A 23,041-nucleotide genomic window follows, 5' to 3' on the forward strand; every position below is an offset into this window, starting at 1 on the left:
GTTTAGTGTCTGCCTTTGGCTCAAGGCATGATCCCGGAACCCCAGGATCGAGTCCTTCATCGGGCTTCCTACATGGAACCTGCTTCTCCCTCTGCCTATGTCTCTGCCTCTCTCTCTCTCTCTTCTCTCATGAATAAATAAATAAAATCTTAAAAAAAAAATCTTCTGATCCAAGAATTAACCTCCCACCTGCTATAGAAGACTTCTTCCCCTACCCCCACTTCCCAAGATGGACAGAGGGACAAAACTTTCTTAACCCATACATGCCAACACAAAAGATTCATAATCTCAAAGAATAGATGAGATTGTATTTTAATGGGAACAAGTTACTATTATTGTACCCTGAAAATAACTAGTGTGCCTGTCCTTTAGGAAGAACGTGAGATCGGCAGGAAGTCAATAGGTACTTTAAGTAAAAAGGTAGAGGTACTGAGGGTAAAGGGGTAGAAGATGCAATCATAGGCAGAAAACAACAGACTACACAACTTAACCTTTGTTAGATTTTGTCTATCATACAAATCCTAGACAAGGAAAGGCTCATTCTTGCATCCAATACATACTAAACTGCTCAGTATCCTACCCTCATGTACTAAATATGTATATCACAGAGCTGTACACAGAAGCAACGTAACTTCACAAGGTCAAGAATCTTGTCTATAAGAAAGTTCTTTCCCAGAAAATGTATTCATTCATTCAATCATACTAAATCTTTTTTCTTAACTCTTCCAACTTAATCAGTACCAACAACAGCATAAGAGAGCAATCAAAATATTCAATTAAATTCCATTCTTTTGGGACGCCTGGGTGGCTCGGTGATTGAGCATCTGCCTTCGGCCCAGGGCATGATCCTGGAGTACCAGGATCGAGTCCCACATCGGGCTCCCTGCATGGAGCCTGCTTCTCCCTCTGACTGTGTCTCTGCCTCTCTCTCTCTGTGTCTCTCATGAATAAATAAATAAAATCTTTAAAAATAAATAAATTCCATTCTTTTTCTATACTTTACTTTGAAAAATTAAACTATCCAAATCCTAAAAAAAATTATAATAATAATAAATGTGGCCATAGCAATCAAGAATTTGTTCATAGAGCAAGGGACCATCTTTACTGACACTTACCAAGCCAGCAGTAAGAGAAGGCGCAGATTGTCCAAGGGACTGGTTCCTCATTCGAACCAGGTTTGATGCTTCTCCTGAAGACTGCCAAGTCACCTGTCCCACACTGCTATGTACACTGCTGGACAAGGGGAGCAGCTGCTTACCTTTAAACATAGGGGGTTTAGAAAATATACTTGTAATTATTTATTGATTAATGAATAAAAATATACAATGATATCAAAAAATAAAAGTATAGTGATCCAAAACAAAATGAAGTTCTGCCACATTCATTTTAGAACCTGTAGCCCTGGGCAGCCCGGGTGGTGCAGCGGTTTGGCGCCGCCTGCAGCCTGGGGTGTGATCCTGGGGACCCGGGAACGAGTCCCACGTCAGGCTCCCTGCATGGGGCCTGCTTCTCCCTCCACCTGTGTCTCTGCCTCTCTCTTCGCTCTCTCTGAATGAATGAATAAATACATCTTTATTAAAAAAAACAAGAAAAAAAAAGAATCTGTAGCCCTAAAGATTCAGTGGTTGAGCATCTGCCTTTGGCTCAGGTCCTGATCCTGGGATCCTGGGATGGAGTCCTGCATCAGACTCCTGGCATGGAGTCTGCTTTTCTTTCCCTCTGCCTATGTCTCTGCCTCTCTCTGTGTGTGTCTCTTATGAAATAAAATCTAAAGAAAAAAAAAAAAGAATCTGTAGCCCTTTAAAAATTCCAACTGTCTTGGTGGAGAGGAGAATTTGAGTGGAATACTGAACTGAACTCTATTCAGAGTTCTCTATAGAGTTCTCTATAATAATAATTTAGAATTTAGTTCTCTAAATTCTCTATAATGTCTACCACCATGCTAGCACCCAACCCTGACACCCAACCTAGCAGGCTGGGAGCTTTCCAGTCCTTTCCATGCTACTTCATTTCTCATCAATTCAATGCAACATGAAGGGAGCTGATAGTTCTCCTAGACAAGTTTGGCCCTTAGGTTTCCAGAAGATGAATACTTAATCTTTGATGCTCTGGACAGACTACAGGTATTCAGTCCAGACTGACTGACTGCCTTAATCCCAATGAAAGACTACAAGAGGTGCGCCTGGGTGGTTCAGTCAGTTAAGCATCTGCCTTAGGCTAGGGTGATGATCCCAAGGTCTTCGGATTGAGCCCTGTGTTGGCTCTCTGCTCAGTGGGGAGTCTGCTTATCTCTCTCTACCTGCTGCTCTCCCTGCTGGTGTTCACACATTCTGTATCTCTCTCTGTCAAATAAACAAAAATAAAAATTTTTTAAATCTTTTAAAAAAATAAAAAGGACTACAAGAAAATCACTTATATGTGACTTATAAGATGGAGTATCGGGATGCCTCAGTGGTTCAGCAGTTGAGCATCTGTCTTTGGCTCAGATCGTGATCCCGGAGTCCAGGGATCCAGTCCCACATCAGGCTCCCTGCGAGGAGCCTGCTTCTCCCTCTGCCTGTATCTCTGCCTCTCTCTGTGTCTCTCATGAATAAATAAATAAAATCTTAATAAAATAAAATAAAATAAAATAAAATAAAATAAAATAAAATAAAATAAAATAAAATAAAATAAAATAAAATAAAAAAATAAAATAAAATAAAATAAAATAAAATAAAATAAAATAAAATAAAATAAAATAAAAAATAAAGATGGAGTATCTAGAATTGCAATGACTTTCTAATTGAGGTGCAAGTCCTATTTCAACCTCTTCCTTTATAATATTCCTCACATTGCTGCTAGTGATTTAATCAAGACAAATGTGGTATCATTCCCTACCCTAAAAAATTTCTGATGACTCCCTACTAAAATAATTAGCTAGAGTGAAATAAGTCAATCAGAGAAGGACAAACATTATATGGTCTCATTCATCTGGGGAATATAAAAAATAGTGAAAAGGAATAAAGGGGAAAGGAGAAAAAATGAGTGGAAAATATCAGAAAGGGAGACAGAACATGAGACACTCCTAACTCTGGGAAACAAACTAGGGGTAGTAGAAAGGGAGGTGGGCAGGCAGTGGGGGTGACTGGGTGACGGGCACTGAGGGGGGCACTTGATAGGATGAGCACTGGGTGTTATTCTGTATGTTGGCAAATTGAACACTAATAAAAAATAAATTTATAAAAAGAAGGGGGGGGGGGGGAATCCCTGGGTGGTTCAGCGATTTAGCACCTGCCTTTGGCCCAGGACGCAATCCTGGAGTCCCGGGATCGAGTCCCGTGTCAGGCTCCGGGCATGGAGCCTGCTTCTCCCTCCTCCTGTGTCTCTGCCTCTCTTTCTCTCTCTCTCTGTCTATCATGAATAAATAAACAAGTCTTTAAAAAATAATAATAATAAAATAATTAGCTAAACTTTTAAAATCTAAAGAGATCTTCCATAAATCCAGATTATCTTTCTGACCTCATCTCCTTCAACACCTTCCCCCACCCATTTGCTCAATCAACTTCAATATCATGCCCTGCATTTTCACCTGAATTTATCCTGATCACCCAATTCACTTGAAAACCTTTCCTCTTCCTGGCAAATCCTATTCAACATGGAAATACTCACTCTTATAAAGGTGTGAGCAAAAGCTTTTAGTTTTGTTTTTGCTACAACATAACCTTTTATTGCAAACAAAATGTGATACAAATTATTTGTAAGGCAATTTAGCAAAACTTACTAAACTTTTAATTTGAATATGTTTGTACCCAATACTCCACCTGTAGGAATGTAGTATAATGAAAAATTAATAGACCAAAATGCTCACTTTAGCAATGCTCACCAGAATAAAAAATGTTTATTACAATTTAAAGAAATTATAGTATCTCCACATAATGAAATACTGAACCCGTTAATAAGAAGAATAAGAAGAAGAAGAATAAAGCTCAAAATTTAGTCAAGACAAAAACATGTAACATTTCTAGTTGAGTAAAGAAAGCAGAAAAGAAGTGTATGGCATATAATTCCAATTTTGATTTTTAAAATAAAAAAGTCTGTATATATTTACATAAATTTCCTAATATATATTTAAGTATAATGAAATACATATAAATGATTAGAGAAAGGGAGACAGAGAAAGTAAAGATTAAGAACTCTGCACCTTGACATAATGTATGTCTTTGAACTCAGATTTTTTATTATTGACATGTTTACTTTTTTAATCAGAAAAATGCAATTTTTTTTAAAAATCTAGTTATTGGGGATCCCTGGGTGGCGCAGCAGTTTGGCGCCTGCCTTTGGCCCAGGGAGCGATCCTGGAGACCCGGGATCGAATCCCACATCAGGCTCCCGGTGCATGGAGCCTGCTTCTCCCTCCGCCTGTGTCTCTGCCTCTCTCTCTCTCTCTGTGACTATCATAAATAAATAAATAAATAAATAAATAAATAAATAAATAAATAAATAAATAAATAAATTTAAAAATCTAGTTATCTTTCAAGTCTGTTCGCAAAAGTATGCTTTACCGAAAAGACTTCCCATAAAACCCTCTACAAAAAATAAGAATAGTTCTTTCCTCAAAACTTCCATAAGGCCAGGGTAGAGATTGCCTGTCTGCTTTCCTTCTGCAAATGCTGCCAAGTTCTCCAAATCACCTGCCCACTCATCTTATATACCCTAGAGGAAAGCTAGCTCCTTGACTTACCCTATCCATATACACAAAGGCTAGTATCACATCTCTATCTCCCTTCAAAATAAGGGTTTGCTGGAGAAAAAGGCTTACACACTGCAAAAGAAACCCATTTGAACACACACTAGTCTAGGGTTGAAGTGTATACCAAGAATTACTGAGAATTTGAGGAAAACAAACTACATAAGACAGAAGGAACAATATGAACAAATGGAGAAACTAGTTTAGTAAAGAAATAACTCAGAAAAAAAAAACTTAAAAATTCTAATTATTCTTACAATGATTCAGGAGGCTAATGTATAAAATATTCCCAATTAAAAAGATGGTTGATTGGAACACCTGGGTGGCTCAGCGGTTGAGCGTCTGGCTCAGGTCGTGATCCCAGGGTCCAGGATCAAGTCCCACATCCAGCTCCTACGAAGAGCCTGCTTCTCCCTCTGCTTGTCTCTGCCCCAATCTCTCTCTCTGTATCTCTCATGAAAAAATAAATAAATCGGGATCCCTGGGTGGCGCAGCGGTTTAGCGCCTGCCTTTGGCCCAGGGTGCGATCCTGGAGACCCGGGATCGAATCCCACGTCCGGCTCCCGGTGCATGGAGCCTGCTTCTCCCTCTGCCTGTGTCTCTGCCTCTCTCTCTCCTCTCTCTCTCTCTCTCTCTCTCTCTCTCTCTCTCTGTGACTATCATAAATAAATAAAAATTTAAAAAAAAAGAAAAAATAAATAAATCTTTTAAAAAAATAAATAAAAAGATGGCTGATTGAGCACGTACTTTTATCTTTTGTCACCAGGACAATAAATCAGAATAAAGAAGTAAAATAAACAAACAAAGGCTATAATGAGGGAGGGAGGATTAACTGAGGAGATGAACAAAATTTGGGAAAAATCTAAAACAGGTGAGTCATAACCAATGAAACTGGGCAAAGAAAGATACAAGGTATCATAAGCACAAAAAAAAAAAGGGTATCATAAGCACATAGGAGGTTGAAGTTAAATGGCAGTTAAATGAGATAGCAGGCTACCCAGCAAAATCTAATATCAGTTCATCAATACTCAGAAATGCAAGATACCAAAGAGAACATCAAGTTAAGATGTAAGGCTGAATTCGGATTAACTGAAAATCTATAGAGACTCAAACACAACCACATTCCCACACTGTACCTCCCAGGAGCCAATAGCCAGTTACCTCATAGGAGAGAAGGGATTTGGCACCTCAGAGCAAAGCAATGGATTCTAGTTATTAAGTGCTCAAAAGAAAGAGTTGATTCAGGAACAAAAGAAAACATAAAAAAAAATGTTTAATACAAAAGTCAAAATTTTATTCACCCATACAATATTAATAAGGTAATATATCCTTAAAAGAAAAACAGAATATGGGCATGTGGGGTGGCTCAGATGGTTAAGTGTTTGCCTTCAGCTCAGGTCATGATCTCCAGTTCAGAGGATCAAGCCCCACATCAGGCTCCCAGCTCACCAGGGAGTCTACTTCTCCCTCTGCCTCTCCCTCTGCTTGTGATCGCTCTGTCGCTCTCTCAAATGAATAGATTTTAAAAAAAGAAAAAAACTTTAAAAGTAAAAACAAGAAGAAGAACAGAACACTATGGAAACAAAAAATGGTTTATGTGATTAAATACATGCCTGGCAAAATAATTCCAATAAAAGACTGGAAAGATAAAGCCAAGGGAGTGGCCCTGAAAAGGGAAAAAAATAAAAAGAAATTTAAAACTTCCAAGGAGGGGATCCCTGGGTGGCGCAGCGGTTTGGCGCCTGCCTTTGGCCCAGGGCGCGATCCTGGAGACCCGGGATCGAATCCCACGTCGGGCTCCTGGTGCATGGAGCCTGCTTCTCCCTCTGCCTATGTCTCTGCCTCTCTCTCTCTTGCTCTGTGACTATCATAAATAAATTTAAAAAAAAAAAAAAAAAACTTCCAAGGAGTACAGGAGGATTATATTCTTCTCTACTAACCTAATATTTTTAGGTGAGGTCAAATGGACTCTTTTTTAATATTCTATTGATTACTTAAAATCACGTCATGTTTTAATTGTTTCCTATTTGGACCATGACTTCCTTGTATCATTTTTTCTCCTTGAATTTTTTTAAAGATTTTCTTTATTCATGAGAGACAGAGAAAGAGAGAGAGAGAGAGAGAGAGAGAGAGAGGCAGAGGGAGAAGCAGTCTCCATTCAGGGAATCCAATGTGGGACTCGATCCCGGATCTTGGGATCACACCCTGAGCCAAAGGCGAAGCTCAACTGCTGAGCCAGCCAGCTGTCCCTCCGCTTGAATTTTTTAAAGACTTTTCTATGGATAGGGTGGACAGGCACTGCAGGCCTTGGAATAGATTTTTGAAAATGGGAAAAAGAAAACCAAAAGAAGCAGAGGATGTGAAGTCCACAGAAGTGAGGCAGAGAGCAAAAGTCAAATTCAAAGAGAATAACCAGTGATAGTCATCAACTAGGAAATATCTAGCAGGTTCAGGAGCTAGATACCAGAGATGTCATGAGGAGCTAGTAAAGTCAGGAAGCTGGCTTTATCCATAAGTTATTCATACAAAACTACTACCAGAGAAGAAACCATCAAATTGCCTAGTCAGTTGATATACCCTTAAATACTGACAACATTGTCATGCATTTCTTAAGAAACAAAATTACTTACCTGACAGTGAACTAGCCAGGCTTCCTCTCCGCAACTTACAGTCGTCCTGACTAAGTTGTCGTTGGAGTTTAGCTTTTCCAGTGGATGAAACTATGTCAGGATTACTGAGCTTCCTGAAAAGCAGGGGACTAAGTCCAGCTATCACATCCTTCAAAAAAAAAAAAAAAAAAAAAAAGGCAAAATATAAATCTGTAATGTCTTTTTCTGAAAGTGTAAGGATTGTATATATTAAACACATCTACAACACTCATTGCAGTTTAAAAAATGACAGCCTTTTATACTTTCTGCTTAACAGCTAAAGCTAGAAAGATATTTCTTAGTAAAAGCTGTTTGGGTATGCTACATAAGCTGTGGGACACTAATTATAAAATGCCAAAGGAGCACCTGGATGCTTCAGTCTGTTGAGCGTCCAACTCAGTTTCAATTCAGGTCCTGATCTCAGGGTTGTGGGAGCAAGCCCCAAGTCAAGCTCTGTACTCTTTTCCTCTGCCCCTCCCCCCCAACCTCTCCCTCTCTCTTTCCCACTCTCAAAAAAAAAAAAAGTAAAAGACATCTTTCTCCATAGTGAGTACGTGTCTAGTGATGTTAATTTACTTTTCTCCTTCTATTCACTCTTCCTATAAGCAGTAAAGAAAAACATATTTTGGTTTTTAAAAATAAATAGACCTCCCTTTACCTGCTATACAAAGTTAGAAATGCTTCTAATGCTAAAATAAAATGTAGAGTTTTCTTTATAGGTCTACAATAGGAGCTAAATACATTTCAATGAAAAAGCACAGAAGTACTATGGAGAAAACACAGACAATATGAAACACCAGCAAGGCCTCTCTTTGCCTTTATTTTAATCCAGTTCATCCCACTCCATCCCAATGCCTGCTCCTCTTTACTCAGTAAGCAGTGTCCAATATATCATCAAGACTCACCTAATCGGAAGCATTAAAAAAAAAAACTATTTTGGAAAAAAAATTAAGGAAAATGAGACATTTCTTTCATATTTCAATGAAGAAAGCTAAAACAGAGAAGTAGCACATCAAAGTAATATGGACAGCTCAAAGACAAAATGAGGGCAGCCCTGGTGGCTTAGCGGTTTAGTGCCACCTTTAGCCCAGGGTGTGATCCTGGAAACCCAGGATCGAGTCCCATGTCGGGCTTCTTGCATAGGGCCTGCTTCTTCTCCCTCTGCCTGTGTCTCTGACTCTCTCTCTCTCTCTCTCTCTCTCTCTCTCTCTGGGTCTCTCATGAATAAATAAAATCTTAAAAAAAAAAAGACAAAACAAAAAACAGAAGAAATAACTAAAATCTATGCTACCTGTCATTTGAAGAACAAGACTCAAGTAACTTGTAAAAGCCATGGTGGGGGGAACCCCCACAAGGGGAAAAAAATGGGAAAATGCCAACCTCTGTAAGATTTTTTTTTTTTAATTTTTTAACCTCCCCAAGGTCACACACTGAGATTGGTAGGTTCACAAACATGGGAAAGTACTAATATTGGCTGGTGGTGGCTATCCAGAATATAATTTATAAATGCCCAAACAGGGATCCCTGGGTCCTGCCTTTGGCCCAGGGCACGATCCTGGAGTCCCGGGATGGAGTCCCATGTCAGGCTGCTGGCGTGGAGCCTGCTTCTCCCTCCTCCTGTGTCGCTGCCTCTCTCTTTCTTACATCTATCATGAATGAATGAATGAATGAATGAATGACTAAATAAATAAATAAATATTTTTTAAAAAATAAATAATTGCCAATAGAAAAAAAGTTAAAGAAAAATCACACAAGAGACAAGGAAACAGTATTTTTTTTAATTAGTAGTAAATGGATAAAATGATAAAGGGAGATATTTAGGCATTGTAACATTAAAACAAATGATGTGTTAAGATAACTATAACAGAAGTGAGGAGGGAGGAAGGAGAACTGGAAGCTATAGCTAATACAAAAAGAAGGCAGCCATCTATGAAAAGCCCACAGCAAATATCATTCTCAATGGGGAAGCACTGGGAGCCTTTCCCCTAAGATCAGGAACAAGACAGGGATGTCCACTCTCACCACTGCTATTCAACATAGTACTGGAAGTCCTAGCCTCAGCAATCAGACAACAAAAAGAAATAAAAGACATTCAAATTGGCAAAGAAGAAGTCAAACTCTCCCTCTTCGCCGATGACATGATACTCTACAAAGAAAACCCAAAAGACTCCACCCCAAGATTGCTAGAACTGATACAGCAATTTGGCAGTGTGGCAGGATACAAAATCAATGCCCAGAAGTCAGTGGCATTTCTATACACTAACAATGAGACTGAAGAAAGAGAAATTAAGGAGTCAATCCCATTTACAATTGCACCCAAAAGCATAAGATACCTAGGATTAAACCTAACCAAAGAGGTAAAGGATCTATACCCTAAAAACTACAGAACACTTCTGAAAGAAACTGTGGAAGACACAAAGAGATGGAAAAATATTCCATGCTCATGGATTGGAAGAATTAATATTGTGAAAATGTCAATGTTACCCAGGGCAATATACACGTTTAATGCAATCCCTATGAAAATACCATGGGCTTTCTTCAGAGAGTTGGAACAAATTATTTTAAGATTTGTGTGGAATCAGAAAAGACCCCGAACAGCCAGGGGAAAATTTAAAAAGTAGGGATCCCTGGGTGGCGCAGTGGTTTAGCGCCTGCCTTTGGCCCAGGGCGCGATCCTGGAGACCCGGGATCGAATCCCACGTCGGGCTCCCAGTGCATGGAGCCTGCTTCTCCCTCTGCCTATGTCTCTGCCTCTCTCTCTCTCTCTCTGTGACTATCATAAATAAATAAAAGTTAACAAAAAATTTAAAAAAAAAAAAAAAGGAAACCATAGCTGGGGGCATCACAATGCCACATTTCAGGTTGTACTACAAAGCTGTGGTCATCAAGACAGTGTGGTACTGGGACAAAAACAGACACATAGATCAATGGAACAGAATAGAGAATCCAGAAATGGGCCCTCAACTCTATGGTCAACTAATATTCGAAAAAGAAGGAAAGACTATCTGCTAGAAGAAAGACAGTCTCTTCAATAAATGGTGCTGGGAAAATTGGACATCCACATGCAGAAGAATGAAACTAGACCACTCTCTTGCACCGTACACAAAGTTAAACTCAAAATGGATGAAAGATCTAAATGTGACACAAGATTCCATCAAAATCCTAGAGGAGAACACAGGCAACACCCTTTTGGAACTCGGCCACAGTAACTTCTTGCAAGATACATCCACGAAGGCAAGAGAAACCAAAGCAAAAATGAACTATTGGGACTTCATCAAGATAAGAAGCTTCTGCACAGCAAAAGATACAGTCAACAAAACTAAAAGACAACCTACAGAATGGGAGAAGATATTTGCAAATGACGTATCAGATAAAGGGCTAGTATCCAAGATCTATAAAGAACTTATTAAACTCAACAACAAAGAAAACAATCCAATCATGAAATGGGCAAAAGACATGAAGAGAAATCTCACAGAGGAAGACATAGACATGGCCAACAAGCACAGGAGAAAATACTCCGCATCACTTGCCATCAGGGAAATACAAATCAAAACCACAATGAGATACTGCCATCAGGGAAATACAAATCAAAAACACAATGAGATACCACCTCACACCAGTGAGAATGGGGAAAATTAACAAGGCAGGAAACCACAAATGTCGGAGAGGATGTGGAGAAAGGGGGAACCCTCCTACACTGTTGATGGGAATGTGAACTGGTGCAGCCTCTCTGGAAAACTGTGTGGAGGTTCCTCAGAGTTAAAAATAGACCTGCCCTACGACCCAGCAATTGCACTGCTGGGGATTTACCCCAAAGATACAGATGCAATGAAACGCTGGGACACCTGCACCCCGATGTTTATAGCAACAATGTCCACAATAGCCAAACTGTGGAAAGAGCCTCAGTGTCCATCGAAAGATGAATGGATAAAGAAGATGTGGTTTACGTATACAATGGAATATTCCTCAGCCATGAGAAACGACAAATACCCACCATTTGCTTCGACATGGATGGAACTGGAGGGTATTATGCTGAGTGAAATAAGTCAATCGGAGAAGGACAAACATTATATGGTCTCATATATTTGGGGAATATAAAAAATAGTGAAAGGGAATAAAGGTGAAAGGAGAAAAAATGAGTGAGAAATATCAGAAAGGGAGACAGAACATGAGAGACTCCTAACTCTGGGAAACGAACTAGGGGTGGTGGAAGGGAAGGTGGGCGGGGGAGGGTGACTGGGTGAAGGGCACTGAGGGGGGCAATTGATGGGATGAGCACTGGGTATTATTCTATATGTTGGCAAATTGAACACCAATAAAAAATAAATTTATATTTAAAAAAAAAAGAAGGCAGCAAGACAGCAGTCTAGATTCCCATCATTTGGTGCATCAGGAATGAAATAGTACCTATGCATCAAGGACAAACCATCAGATTTGGGCCCTAATATTGATGACCCACCAAAAAGGGCTGGCCACTCACATAGGCAACACCTTCAGCAAGCAGCTTTGGGTGGAAGAACATAAGGAAGCCTTGGAAGATATCAAGCGAAATAATATTCCATATGAAGACAATATGGAGAGGGAAAGTTCTCAACCTCAAAAAAATTTACAAATGAGCTACATCAGAGAGCCAGGGCTAGAATGCCTGCTACAGTGTATAGATAAGCAATTAGTTCTTAGCCAGAAAAGGAACAACCACCAATACAAGACTAGATCAGTACCAATTAAGAGAAAGTCCTAAAAAAAAAAAAAAAAAAAAAAAAAAGAGAAAGTCCTATCCTTTTCAATCACCTTACTCCTTATCATAACATACCAAAGAAAAAAAGCCAGAAAACAGAAAAGAAAAATAAAAACAAATCATGCTTCTTCTTATTCCAAGTCTCATCTGTCAAAACCTTGAAAAGGGAAGAAAATATTAATTAAATTGGATATGAAATTTAACTTTTAAAATAGTATGTCTTTGGGGATCCCTGGGTGGCGCAGCGGTTTGGCGCCTGCCTTTGGCCCAGGGCGCGATCCTGGAGACCCAGGATCGAATCCCACGTCGGGCTCCCGGTGCATGGAGCCTGCTTCTCCCTCTGCCTGTGTCTCTGCCTCTCTCTCTATCTCTCTGTGACTATCATAAATAAATAAAAATTTAAAACATAAATAAAATAAAATAAAATAGTATGTCTTTTTAACTTTATTTAAGAATTTTACTCATTAAAAAAATAATAAAAATTTAAATTAAAAAAAAAGAATTTTACTCATTTCAGAAAAGTACACATACCCAAGCATATAACTCAATCAATTTTCACAAGTTACACATACTCATGTAACCAGCATCAAGATTTAAAAAAAAAAAAAGGCCAGCCCCCCTGGCACAGCGGTTTAGCGCCGCCTGCAGCCTGGGGTGTGATCCTGGAGACCCGGGATCGAGTCCCACATCGGTCTGCCTGCGTGAAGCCTGCTTCTCCCTCTGCCAGTGTCTCTGCCTCTCTCTCTCTGTATCTCATATGAATAAATAAAATCTTTAAAAAAAAAAAAAAAAACAGTGCTATGGCAATAGTAAATATTAGCATAACTATATAGTACTTTTCCAATAACTATGAGGAGAACTACAAACATTTAATGTGAAAGAAAGAAAACAAAGGAGACATGAGTAACTCTCTTCAACTATATGGGTGCTATCTCCTACATTATAGGAAACTTCTTACTTCTGAGGACAGAATTAGATCTAGTGGATTAAAATAACAGAAAACGTAGATTTAGTTAGAAGGAAAAGCTGTGCAACAGTGAATAGGCCACCTTAAAAAGGAATGGACTGTGCCACTAGAAATATTGAAAAAGTAAGGTGAAGGTTGACCTAAAGCAGGGATTCTCAAAATGTGGTCAGCATGTGAACTTGCCAAAAAAGCAAAATCTCAGGCTTTACCCCAGATCTACTCTATCAGAAATTCTGACAGAGGAGCCCAGCAATCTGTGTTTTAACAAGCCCTCCAGGTGATTCTGAGGCACACAACCTCAGAACCACCAGACTAGATCAGAAACTCAATGCCACCAATACACAAAATACACTGATCATTTGTGAGGACTGTATCACAAATTACTTGAAATTGATAATAAAATACTCAAATTTGCAACCACTTTAATTAAATGAAAACAGGTTCTTGGTAAATGCTACAATAGTCAATTCATCTGTACTACAATATTCTTTTTTTTTTTTTAAAGATTTTATTTATGTATTCATGAGAGACACAGAGAGAGAGAGAGAGAGAGAGAGGCAGAAACACAGGCAGAGGGAGAAGCAGGCTCCATGCAGGGAGCCCGACGTGGGACTCAATCCGGGGTCTCCATGATCAGGCCCTGGACTGAAGGTGGCACTAAACCGCTAAGCCACCGGGGCTGCCCTGTACTACAATATTCTTAAGTGAATTTTTTTTAAGATTTTATTTATTTATTCATGACAGAGAGAGAGAGACAGAGACACAGGCAGAGGGAGAAGCAGGCTCCACACAGGAAGCCCAACACGGGACCCGATCCCGGGAGCCAATCCCAGGTCTCCAGGATCACACCCCAATGCCGAATGCAGCACTAAACCTCTGGGCCAACGGGGCTGCCCTTAAGTGAAAATTTTTAAAAGGCAGAATTAGGGGCAACTGGGTGGTACAGTTGGTTGAGTGTCCGACTCTTGGTTTCGGCTCAGATCATGATCTCATCAGAGTGGTAAGATGGAGCCCCACGTCAGGTTCTGTGTTCAGTGTGGGGTCTGCTGAAGACTTTTTCTCCTTTTGTCCCTTCCCACCATGCATGCTCTCACTCTCACAGTCTCTCTCAATAAATAAATCTTTAAAAGGCAAAATTATAGCAAGCATGACATAAATTACACATAACCTAAGGGTGCCTGGGCGGCTCAGTTGGTTAAGTGTCTGCCTTCAGCGCAGGCCACGATCCCAGAGTCCTGGGATGGAGCCGCACATCAGGGAGTCGGCCTCTCCCTCTCCCTCATTCCCCCCACTGCTGGTGCTCACTCACATTCTCAAATAAATTAATTAAATCTTAAGAGGAAAAAAAAAAAGGGTGCCCAGGTGGCTCAGCGGTTGAGCATCTGCCTTCAGCTCAGGGTGTGACCCTGGGGTCCTGGGATCGAGTCCTGCATCAGGCTCCCCTCTGCCTGTGTCTCTGCCTCTCTCTGTGTCTCTCATATAATTTTATTATAAATAAATAGTCTTTAAAAAATAAAAGAAACTACATATAACTTGTATATATCTTTTGTAACAATATTATAATAACATCTAACACATGCCAAAGTAAAGTTCAACCATCCAAGGGGGGGGAGGGGGGCTGAAAATTGCCTGACTATACAGTCTCTACATTTTACTTCCAACTGTAAGAGCTCATAGCTTTCTCTTTTAATTCAGAGCACTGATTGTGGCTATTTTGCCTATTTCCCTGGGAGTCCTCACAGAGATTCTCTGTCCTGGCTCAGAACCATCTCCCTGGGGCACCTGGGTGGCTCAGTGGTTGAGCGTCTGCCTTCAGTTCAGGTTGTGATCCCAGGATCTTGGAGTCTACACACTAAAAACGTGTACCAAACTAAAAACCTCCATTAATAACTCTCATTAGGAGTCGTCTTATCCCCAAGTTGTCTTATCTAGTAGGTGAAGAGAATTCTATATCCTGTAGCAGATTCTTCCCAATCTACCCTACCAAGAGTCAAATCCAGGTGCCACATTAATCAAAGCCCATCCTTAGTGCCTATCAAAAAACCTTGCTTGATTATCTATGTGTGTGTATATATATATATACACATATACACATATATAAACATATATATGTATAAACATGAACTTTGACCCATACCTCTACCATATCAAACACAGACAAAAATTAACTCTAAATGGATCATGAATCAAACTATAAAACCTGGGCAGCCCAGGTGGCTCAGCAATTTAGTGCTGCCTTCGACCCAGGGCATGATCCTGGAGATCCAGGATCGAGTCCCACATAGCACTCCCTTCATGGAGCCTGCCTCTCTCTATGTGTCTCTCGTGAATAAATAAATAAAATCTTTAAAAAAGAAAACAAACTATAAAACCTAGAAGTATAAAACTTCAAAAGAAAAGAGTAGGAGCACCTTGAGCATCTGCCTTTGGCTCAGGTCATGATCCCAAAAGTCCTGGGATCAAGTCCAGCGTCAGGCTCCCTCCCTGCTCCGCAGAACCTGCTTCTCCCTCTCCCTCTGCTTTTCCCCCTACTTGTGCTCACTCTGTCAAATAAATAAATAAAATCTTTAAAAAAAAAAAAGACCAGAAAATTTTTACTTTTAGAGTTCTTAGAGAAGATACAAAATACAAGTTTAAAGAGAACAAATTTATAAATTATACTTCATCAAATTTAAAAACTACTACTCATGAAAAGATACTGTTAAGAAATGAAAACAAATCAAACACAAGTAAAAAATATTTGCAAAACACATGCAAGAAAGGATGGGCATTCAGTATATAGAAAGATCTTTCACAATTGAATAATAAGAAAACACATAAGCCAATAGAAAACATGAGCAAAAGACTGAATAGACAGTTCAACAAGAGGCAACTATTGCAAATGAACATATGAAACCATCCTCAACATCATTTATCAATAGGGAAACAAAAATTAAACTCAAATGAGAGGTAAAAAGAAAATCAAATGAGAGGTATTGTCAGCAGTCAATAAATAGATAAATAGATAAATAAATAAATAATAAAAAATAAAAACAAAAACCCACAGCTGTAAGCCAATATCCCCCCCCCCCCCCATAGAAACAATCGAAAACCAAAGTGTTAGAACCACTTTTGTCACAATTCTGGATGATAAGTCAAAGGTTTACAGCCCAAGAAAATACTGAATCAAGAAGTCAACTTAAAAATAGTAGGAAAGTGGGGTGCTTGGTCGGCTCTTTTGGTTGGGTGTTGGGTTCTTGGTTTCAGCTCAGGCCATGATCTCAGAGTCCTCGGATCCAGCCCCACTTTGGGTTCCATGCTCAGCAGGGAGTCAGCTGTAGATTCTCTCTCCCTTCTGTCTCCCTCTGCCCCTCCACCCTGCTTGTGTATGAGCAATTGCACGTGCTCTCTCTCTTCATAAAATAAATCAATAAATCTTTTTTTAAAATAATACTAGGAAAGCTTTGTGGCATTTTTACTTGCCCTTGCCCACCCACTCATTTCTTGATATGGTCTGCAGATGTCAGCTGGTGTTCCCAGGGTAGGAAACTGGTCTCTGGTTCCAGGAGCACAACAGACCTTATTTGCAATTATTGTTTATAACTGTTCTAACTTATCTGGGGCTACCTGAAGGGCTGACACAAGACATACCTTTATGTCATCTAACTCAGAATCTGCTCATGGTGGGAAAACAGAAGGCTGGGAGGAAATGGAGAAAGTTTCTTTGGGAAATTAGGACAATTAAAAATACCTGTATATTTTTAATATTTATTATATATCATATTATTATTATTTTTGATAATTTAGAAAACCCAAGGCAGGGACACCTGGCTGGCTCAGTTGTAAAGAATGCCTTTTGATCTCAAGGTCACGAGTTTGAGCCCCATGCTGGGTGTAGAGATTAAATAAATAAACTTAAAAAAAAATAATAGAAAGCCTAAGGCAAAATGCACACTCAAGAAAGACTTAAAAAGACTTTAAGCTTTCATCTCAGCTGATCTCTAGTCTGGCGAGACACAAAGTCCATCTGCAAAGACCCTCTAGGAAGTTTGTTTGTTTGTTTGTTTAGCTCCTGGTGATCAAAGAAATCTCCATCAAAACACAAGGTAAGGAACAGAGACTTCAGTATCACACAGTGCAAGGAATATAATTACTGCAAAATAAAAGTTTGGAAAACTCAACAGCCTTCAACAATCAAAATGAACAATGAACAATTACAGCCTTCAACAATCAAAAAGCAACAAACTCTAGAGAAAGGGGAGAAGGTGATTTCCAGAGTTACCAAAATTCAAATGTCCATTTTTCAACAACAACAAAAAAAATCACAAGACCTACAAAGAAATGAGTAAGTACGGCCCATTCAAAGAATCAAAATAAATTAACAGAAACCATGCCTGAGGAAGCCCAGCATTATATCTAGTAGTAAACTTTAAATCGCTATCTTAAATATGCTCAAATTGTATAAGTGAAAGAAAATCAGAAAAGCAATGCATGAAAGAAAAATAGCATCGCATATATAAGATACTCAAGGAAAGACAATGTGAGCCAAGTTCATATCCAGGATAACTAATCTTCAAGGTAAAGGGCACGGGCAAACTCTTTTTTTTTTTAAGATTTTATTTATTCATGAGACACAGAGAGAGAGAGGCAGAGACATAGACAGAAGGAGAAGCAGGCTCCTTGCAGAGAGCCCGATGCAGGACTCAATCCCCAAACCCTGGGATCACGCCCTGAGCCGAAGGCAGACTCTCAACCGCTGAGCCACCCAGGCATCCTGCAAACTGTTATTAACATAAAATAACTCAGAATATTATCCAATAGGCCCTTCCTAAGGATTCTACTAGAGAAGATTCATACAATCAAAATAACTAGAGTGATATCAACATGGTGATTAGCAATAAATATGCAGTCATTTGTAGAATGTACATTAAAAGGGATAGTACAGTACATACTGGCTATATAATTTAAAAAGATATATATAATTTAAAAGGATCCCTGGGTGGCTCAGCGGTTTAGCGCCTGCCTTCCGCCCAGGGCGTGATCCTGGAGTCCCAGGATAGAGTCCCACATCGGGCTCCCTGCATGGAGCCTGCTTCTCCCTCGGCCTGTGTCTCTGCCTCTGTGTGTGTGTGTGTCTCTCTCTCTCATGAATAAATAAATAAAATCTTTTAAAAAATAGAAATAAAACAAATTTTAAAAAGTGAAAGGATATATATAGGTCAACCACAAAATGGAAGCAGCAAGGTAGAGATAGCTTATACAAAAAAATTTAACAGTTCTTATTGACCATTACTGGTGATAGTATATTAGTAATGCCATTAGAGACTTACATATTTAACATATTACAAAGCAAATGAATAATCCCTGGATTTTTTTTTAAGATTGATTTATTCATTCATGAGAGACACAGAGAGAGAGAAGCAGAGACACAAGCAGAGGGAGAAGCAGGCTCCATGCAGGGAGCCTGTCATGGGACTCGATCCCGGGTCTTCAGGATCAGGCCCTGGGCTGAAGGCAGCAACTAAACTGCTGAGCCATCTGGGCTGCCCATCCCTGGATATTCTAATGGTTAGTTTGAAACCCTCTCACAGGGAGTAATCTGAAACTGGTCCCTATACTCAGAGGGCAGGGAGAAGCAGAAGAAAGAGACAGACAACTCCAAGTTGGTAATTGGCAATATTAACAAGCAAAGTGAACTTACATAGGAGACTTGTCTTGGGGAACAGCAAGAAAAATGGATCCCCACATGTACCCTTCAGATCTTGGTTTATAGAAGCCTTAACTAGGTGCAGTCACATATACCATGCAGGTGTTTTCAACACTACATCACTAACTCAAGGCTATGTCCTTGAAGCAGCCTCTGGGAGCAGGAAGGCAAGTAGAACCCACATGGGCAAGGAGCCTCCCAGATCCCAGGCCCAGCTCATAGGTCAATTGGCAGGCATATCTTTTTGATGACATTCCCCAATATTCCATTCTTTCACTCCCTGAGTCTTTGGGAACAGGATTCTTGGTATGGAAGAGAACAAATACTAATACATATACAAGAGATTATATTTTTTAAAATATCTCTGTGGGCACTTGGGTGGCTCAGTTAAGCGGCTGACTTTTTTTAAGATTTTTATTTACTCATGCGAGACAGAGGGAGAGAGAGAGAGAGGCAGAGACACAGGCAGAGGGAGAAGCAGGCTCCATGCAGGAGCCCAACATGGGACTTGATCTCAGGACTCCAGAATCACACCCTAGGCTGAAGGAAGGTGCTAAATCGCTGAGCCACCCAGGGATCCCCAAGCGACTGACTCTTGATCTCAGCTCAGGTCTTGATCTCAGGTAAATCCAAGCCCTGTGTTGAGCTAAGAAAAAGAAAAAGAAAAAGAAAGAGAAAGAGAAAGAGAAAGAGAAAAAGAGAAAGAGATCAGTTCTTAGAAAAACAGCTAATTCCAAGTCTAAGATGGAAAATGAGCCTGACACATAGATTGCAACTATCTAAACTACTAGGGTAAGGGGTGCCTGGGCGGCTCAGTCGATTAAGTAACCAACTCTTTGAGCTCAGGTTATGATCTCAGGGTCCTGAGATTGAGCCGTGCCCTGTGTCTGGCTCCATGCTCAGAGGGGAGTCAGGTTCTCTCCCTATCCCTCTGCCCCTCCTCACTGCTCATACGTGCTCGCTCTTTCTCTCCCTCAAATCAATAAGTAAATCTTAAAAAAAAAAAAAAAAAACTATCAGGATCAGGTCTGAAAGACTAAGGAACAATTTTGAAGACACTCTTTAGACAACAGGACAATGTGAGCTTAAATTAGTACAAGAGCACATTATATATAGTTTGAAACCCAAATACCTTTAAGTGCATAATCACAGTGATAATAAGAAAATAATTAACTAGTCACTTTCTGAAGATGACAGGGAACCAATCCATTATCTTAAAGCCAGATACATTCAAAAGGAAAGAATCAAGCCTTTCTTACATGCAACTATACTACTGGGAACTAAACACTAGATGAAGAGAAGCATCTTCTTAAAATATTATTCCAGCTAGTGATTGAAAACAAAATGACAGAATTATATCACCGTTTTGCAACTTTCAATTACTGAATACTGGCAGTGAGTATCAAGAACTACTAAAATCAAAGAGCAAGCAGCAGATATTAATTACATGCCTCCTGTTGAAAGACCACACAATCATCTATAACCTTGCCAAAGGAATTGAATTTAAGGCTAATGAAGCCTCGGTATCTAGCTATAATTTGCAAGAAATACAAAGGACACCGAAACGTTTTGAAATGCACTGTAAGTATGAAAGCTAGACTGTGGGAAACTCTATAGGGTAAATGCCCTGTGGTTTTTCAAAACAAAAATTTTAAGGAAAAAGGAAGAGATGGAAGGGAAACCTACAGATTAAAAAAGATTTTCCATACCTAGTTTTTTAAAACAGGCAAGACTAAATTGTAATGTTTTAGATGCAAACTTACAAGGAAATTATTACTTTTTAAGTCAGGACAGTGATTTTTTAGAGGGAAGGTGGGGGCTGTGGTTGAGATGGCATACAGGGGCAGGAATTTCTAGAATGGCTGGCAAAATTTTTTTTTAATTAAAGATTTTATTTATTTATTCATAAGAGACAGAGAGAGGCAGACACACAGGTAGAGGGAGAAGCAGGCTCCATGCAGGGAGCCTGACGTGGGACTTGAACCTGGTCGCCAGGATCAGGCCCTGAGCGCTAAACCGCTGAGCCACCCGAACTGCCCAAAATTGTTTTTCTTGACTTGGGTAGTGGTTATACATTTGGAGTATTTTTCTGTATTTCCTTTATATTACAATAAAAAAGCTAAAAAGAAAAAAAAGAAGAAAATAAAATCATAAAACAAGTGGCCCGCTACAAAAAGAAATATTCTGCTACACATAAAGCTAGAACAGTGACAAAAAAAACAAGCACAATAAAAAAACAGAAACCAATCCAAAACAAATGAGAAATTCTAAATCTTGATTTAACAACAAAAACAAAATTGCAAAATAGACATTTTTTTTTAATTTTTTTTTTTTATTTATGATAGTCACAGAGAGAGAGAGAGAGAGGCAGAGACATAGGCAGAGGGAGAAGCAGGCTCCATGCACCGGGAGCCCGATGTGGGATTCGATCCCGGGTCTCCAGGATCGCGCCCTGGGCCAAAGGCAGGCGCCAAACCGCTGTGCCACCCAGGGATCCCCAAAATAGACATTCTTATCCTTATTTCATATTCAAACTTACTAAGCTCCTGAGAGAATTCAAACCTAGTCCAAAGCATGCTTTTTCTCCATATATTTAAATGACATTAATAAAAAACTCATAACGATAAGAAAAAAATTTTTAAAAACAGTGTATAAGAAAAACAAGAAAGTATATGGGTAAGAAAGTCACAAGACAAAAAAATCCAAATAATAAATATAAGGAACATTCAAATAATAAATATAACTCAATAGCAATTAGGAATATATGTTTAAAACACTGACATACCATCTAAACCTAACAGATTACAAAAAGTAATAACCTTATAACACCAAAAGTTGGCAAAGACAGAGAGAAACATCACTGGCCAAAGTACAAGTTGGTATAATCACTGTAGAAAGCAATTGTGCAATAACATCCAGTAAGAGAAACTCTTGCACATATACACAAGGAGATAAGTACAAGGATATTTACTAAAGCACTGTAATAGGGAAAATGAAAATAACCTAAGGGTCCATTATTATGAGAATGGATAAACTATCATTTATTTATTCAAAGGAATGTTAGATAGCTCTTAAAAATTAATGAAACTAAAAAAAAATTAATGAAACTCCTACATCTCAACAACAAATAACTGAATTTAAAAATAGGCAAAGAACTTGAATCAACATTTCTATAACAAAGACATACATGGGATCCCTGGGTGGCGCAGCGGTTTGGCGCCTGCCTTTGGCCCAGGGCGCGATCCTGGAGACCCGGGATCGAATCCCACATCAGGCTCCCGGTGCATGGAGCCTGCTTCTCCCTCCTCCTGTGTCTCTGCCTCTCTCTCTCTCTGTGTCTATCATAAATAAATAAATAAATAAATAAATAAATAAATAAATAAATAAATAGATAGATAGTTAAATAAAAATAAAACCAGAGAACACTAAAAAATATGAATTCTATACTCAGACATTCTGTGCATGTGCCTTAAAAACACGATAGCTTCTTGGTATTAGGCTTTTAAGAAGTGTTTTATGTGGATTAATTTATTAAATCCTCACAATGACCCTATGAAATAGGTAATAACATCTGCTACGTATATGGGATAATTAAGGTGTGGAGAATTTAAGTAACTTGTCTCAGGTAACAGAGTTGGGATTTGAAGTCAGAAAATGACTCAATCTTAATCATTACAAATTCACTCAGAAATATTTATTGAGGACCTTCTATATACAATTCCAGAAGCTGGAGATACAGCAGGGAAAAAAACAGACCCAAATTCCTGCCCTGAGGAACCATGTGGAAGAATGACAATAAACAACAAATATGTGACAATACCAGGTGAATAAAAGACATGAATAAAAAGAAGGAAAGGGAATAACTGTTAATGAATGACTTTTTTTTTTTCAAGATTTTATTATTTAGGGCAGCCCCGGTGGCTTAGCTCCCTGCATGGAGCCTGCTTCTCCCTCTGCCTGCCTGCCTGCCTGCCTCTCTCTCTCTCTCTCTTTCTCTCTAATAAATTTTTTTTTAATTTTTTAAGATTTTATTTATTTGAGAGAGTGTGCGCAAGCGTGCAAGAGAGCACAAGCAGAGGGAGCAGCAGAGGGAGAGGGAGAAGTAGACTCCCTGCTGAGCAGGAGCCAGCCACAGGGCTCAATCCCAGGACCCTGAGATCATTACTTTAAAAAGGCTAGTCGAGTGTCCATCGAAAGATGAATGGATAAAGAAGATGTGGTTTACGTATACAATGGAATATTACTCAGCCATTAGAAATGACAAATACCCACCATT

The 23,041-nt window shown here is 39.3% G+C and overlaps 1 protein-coding gene across 7 annotated transcripts in view; it reads right to left on the reverse strand.

The window, feature by feature from the left end:
• MAST2 (microtubule associated serine/threonine kinase 2) overlaps positions 1-23,041 on the reverse strand; it is a 213,387-nt gene that overhangs the window by 176,714 nt on the left and 13,632 nt on the right. For all 7 annotated transcript variants that reach the window (XM_072724105.1, XM_072724104.1, XM_072724103.1 and 4 more), the window contains exons 2-3: positions 7,357-7,504; positions 1,116-1,258 (exon numbers count right to left, since the gene is read on the reverse strand). In XM_072724105.1, coding sequence (XP_072580206.1) covers positions 1,116-1,258; positions 7,357-7,504 — 291 coding nt within the window. The remainder of the gene's footprint in view (positions 1-1,115; positions 1,259-7,356; positions 7,505-23,041) is intronic.

This window comes from Vulpes vulpes, chromosome 10 (assembly GCF_048418805.1).
Source record: "Vulpes vulpes isolate BD-2025 chromosome 10, VulVul3, whole genome shotgun sequence".
Taxonomy (NCBI): domain Eukaryota; kingdom Metazoa; phylum Chordata; class Mammalia; order Carnivora; family Canidae; genus Vulpes; species Vulpes vulpes.